The 2,847-nt window shown below is 39.4% G+C and overlaps 1 protein-coding gene across 1 annotated transcript in view; it reads left to right on the plus strand.

Annotated features, from left to right (window-relative positions):
- Window positions 1-2,847, plus strand: part of pkp1b (plakophilin 1b) — a 9,994-nt gene that overhangs the window by 4,618 nt on the left and 2,529 nt on the right. Inside the window, exons 7-9 of the mRNA XM_020620351.1 lie at window positions 947-1,115; window positions 1,987-2,104; window positions 2,795-2,847. The exon at window positions 2,795-2,847 is cut by the window's right edge and continues 124 nt beyond it. Of these exons, the coding sequence (XP_020476007.1) occupies window positions 947-1,115; window positions 1,987-2,104; window positions 2,795-2,847 (340 nt within the window). The remainder of the gene's footprint in view (window positions 1-946; window positions 1,116-1,986; window positions 2,105-2,794) is intronic.

Raw genomic sequence — 2,847 nt, forward strand, 5'->3', positions numbered from 1 at the left:
CCGTTTTAGTCCTGTTATCAGGAATATCATTATAAGTGATATACTGTATTCACTCACTGGTTCTAGCTTTGACATTGTCCAGGTAGGCAAGAAACCAAATGCTTGACACATTCCCAGGGAAGTAGATTTTGAAAACGGCAGTCTTGTATCATCAAAACCATTTCACCTTTGGAAACAAGGGGGTGTAGAAGATTTCCAGTGCCTTAAGATGAATATTTTGATCAGCCCAAGCCTCACATGAAAATAGCAAGCGCAGCGTCAAGCTTGATGTCTTTGCCATAAACCTATCAACTGAAAATACCGAGCTCAGCATCAAGCTTGATGTCTTTGCCATAAACCTCAGAGTAACAGGCAAAAATATTGTGTGGCAGGACCAAAATGTATGTGATAGGGCCCACAGCAATTCTATGCCTGTCACACTGGGGTGAAACAGAGTGAAATATTTTATGTAATCTGTATTTAGGTGTACGTGATAGAGCCCACAGCAATTCTATGCCTTTCACACTGGGGTGAAACAGAATGAAATATTTTATGTAATCTGTATTTAGAATAGTGCAACGGATGAAGAACTCTGAACTGAATCAACACAGGAGTGTAATCTGGCTATGCTCTCAGATCAAACAGCCTCAGACGCAGCAGAGCCCAGCTCACCACTCCAGGCTTCCATTAAATGTGCATCAGAAACCAGTCGTCTCAGGAGTGTGCGTTATGATGTCAACAGATAGATGCTGTGAATAGAGAGTTTCAAGTTTTGGATATGACACAATGTCTAATTATAAGTAATGAAAAATAAAGTGTGAGGTGGGAAGATCAAAAATTGCACTGAGCAGTTGATTGATGCTGTTTATGAGCATTTATGATTTCTTTAATATTTTTATCACAAGCAGTGAATTAATATTTGATTGACGTGCTCCTCGAACAGCTGGTGTTTTCTTTATCCTCCTAGGTCTCCTGTGGAATTTGTCCTCTGCAGACAACCTGAAACCAGACCTGCTGAAGAGCGCTCTGCCTGTCTTAATGGACCATGTGATCCTGCCTTACACAACAAGTCCTGACCCGACCAGCAGTAAAGGCCAAGACCCAGAGGTCTTCTTTCATACCACTGGATGTCTACGGTGAGCAATAGATATCAATTCTTTGCCTTTGATTAGCTCTCCTAATGGTTAGAAACTCATTGTCTAAGCTGCAGAGAAAGCTGCAGACACATTGTTAAAGTGCTCCCATACATTACAACAGCTGTAATTATCAAACATGCATCGGGGCATGGAGTATTACTTGACTTTTTTTAGGAGCATTTCACTGCTCCATAGTCTTGTTGTGGTAAGGTTTCATCATATTGAACAAAAATAAACCTCTAGAGAAAGTTTGTTCCATTAAAGTGTTTGAACAGTCCGAGTTGGTCATAAGAAAACTTGAATGGGTGGTAGGGAAGATGTAAATGTGCCCCAGCAACTGTAACAACCAGTAATACTGTAAACTACTAGATTATTACTAGGAGCAGTAGTTTTGCTACTACAGTACTACTCTTAGTTGCACACTATTAATATCTTGGTGTCTTTGCTAATCTCTGACACTGCGGTCTGCTGATTTCTATTATGTTTGAGTTGTGGTGGGGCTGAGGTGAATGTCACATGAGATGTGAACTATAGGATTACGTGATATAACTTGGATATAACTTAGACTGGAAAAATATAAGTAGATGAAATATCATCGTCACAGACAACACACACACACTTGTCAGTTCATTAGGTTTAACTACTGTAGCTTAAGATAATGCAATGTTTTGTGTAATAGCAGCCCTGCAGTAAAGCTTCAGAAAGGTGGTAATGTTTAAAAGGTTCTCGTTGAAACACTTAGACACTTACTTCATAGTCATTTTTGAAAACGGTGTTGCACTGCTTGTAGTTTAGCTCCCAATAAAAATGTGTGTTTGCTACTAGTATTGCTGCCTGTTCTTTAATGTGTCAAGACGTTTATTTTCAACAGGAACCTCAGCAGTGCAAAGCAAAGCAACAGACAGGCGATGAGAAAATGTCGAGGTCTGGTCGACTCTTTGGTCAGTTATGTTCAAAACTGTGTGGAAGGAGGAAAGCCAGATGATAAGGTATGTAAGCCTAAAACAATTTTTAACTATACTGTCTGTTAATCCTGTGCTCTCTCTCTCTCTCTCTCTGTCTGTGTGTTTTTCTTTCAATCTCGCTTTCTGTCACACCTTCATGATAAGCATGACTCTCAACTTCTGTAATTTATTTAAGATTCAGTGCTATACTGTGTGTTACTGTTTGTGCTTCCGTGGGAAACTGTCAATTTGCTGAATTTGCAGTAAATATCAAGTTATGATTTACATCCTGAGGATGGCAAGTGTGCGTTGTGCATTTTGATGTATTTTGTGTTACCCCATTTTTATTAAAGGCGTTATATTATCAACTTGAGTTGATATCAACCGTGCACTACTTGGATTTTTTTCTGCCTTGTCCCACTTGCTTACAAGGGTAGATTTTTCCGTGTTTTAGATTCATGATGTACCTAATTCAAAGTTATAGCAACACTTGCACAAACTGCTGTAAGGCTACAAGAGAAGTACAAGTGTGCTACCAAAATGTGAGCATTTTCACAGTGGAAGTATTTATACAAGTGTCTCTGTGTTGCATATTATACAGATGTTTTTACTGTATCCGCCCCTGTTTGTGTTTGAGCAAGTCATTATTTTACTATATGTACTTGTCAGGATGCACATTACAAAACACGTGACCCCGAGTCTTACATTTCCCCTGTTGGTATATGTTGATTACAGTGTGTAGAAAACTGTGTGTGCATCCTGCACAACCTGACATTCCAGCTGGAGGC

Source organism: Monopterus albus, unplaced genomic scaffold (genome assembly GCF_001952655.1).
Source record: "Monopterus albus unplaced genomic scaffold, M_albus_1.0 scaffold1.1, whole genome shotgun sequence".
Classification (NCBI taxonomy): domain Eukaryota; kingdom Metazoa; phylum Chordata; class Actinopteri; order Synbranchiformes; family Synbranchidae; genus Monopterus; species Monopterus albus.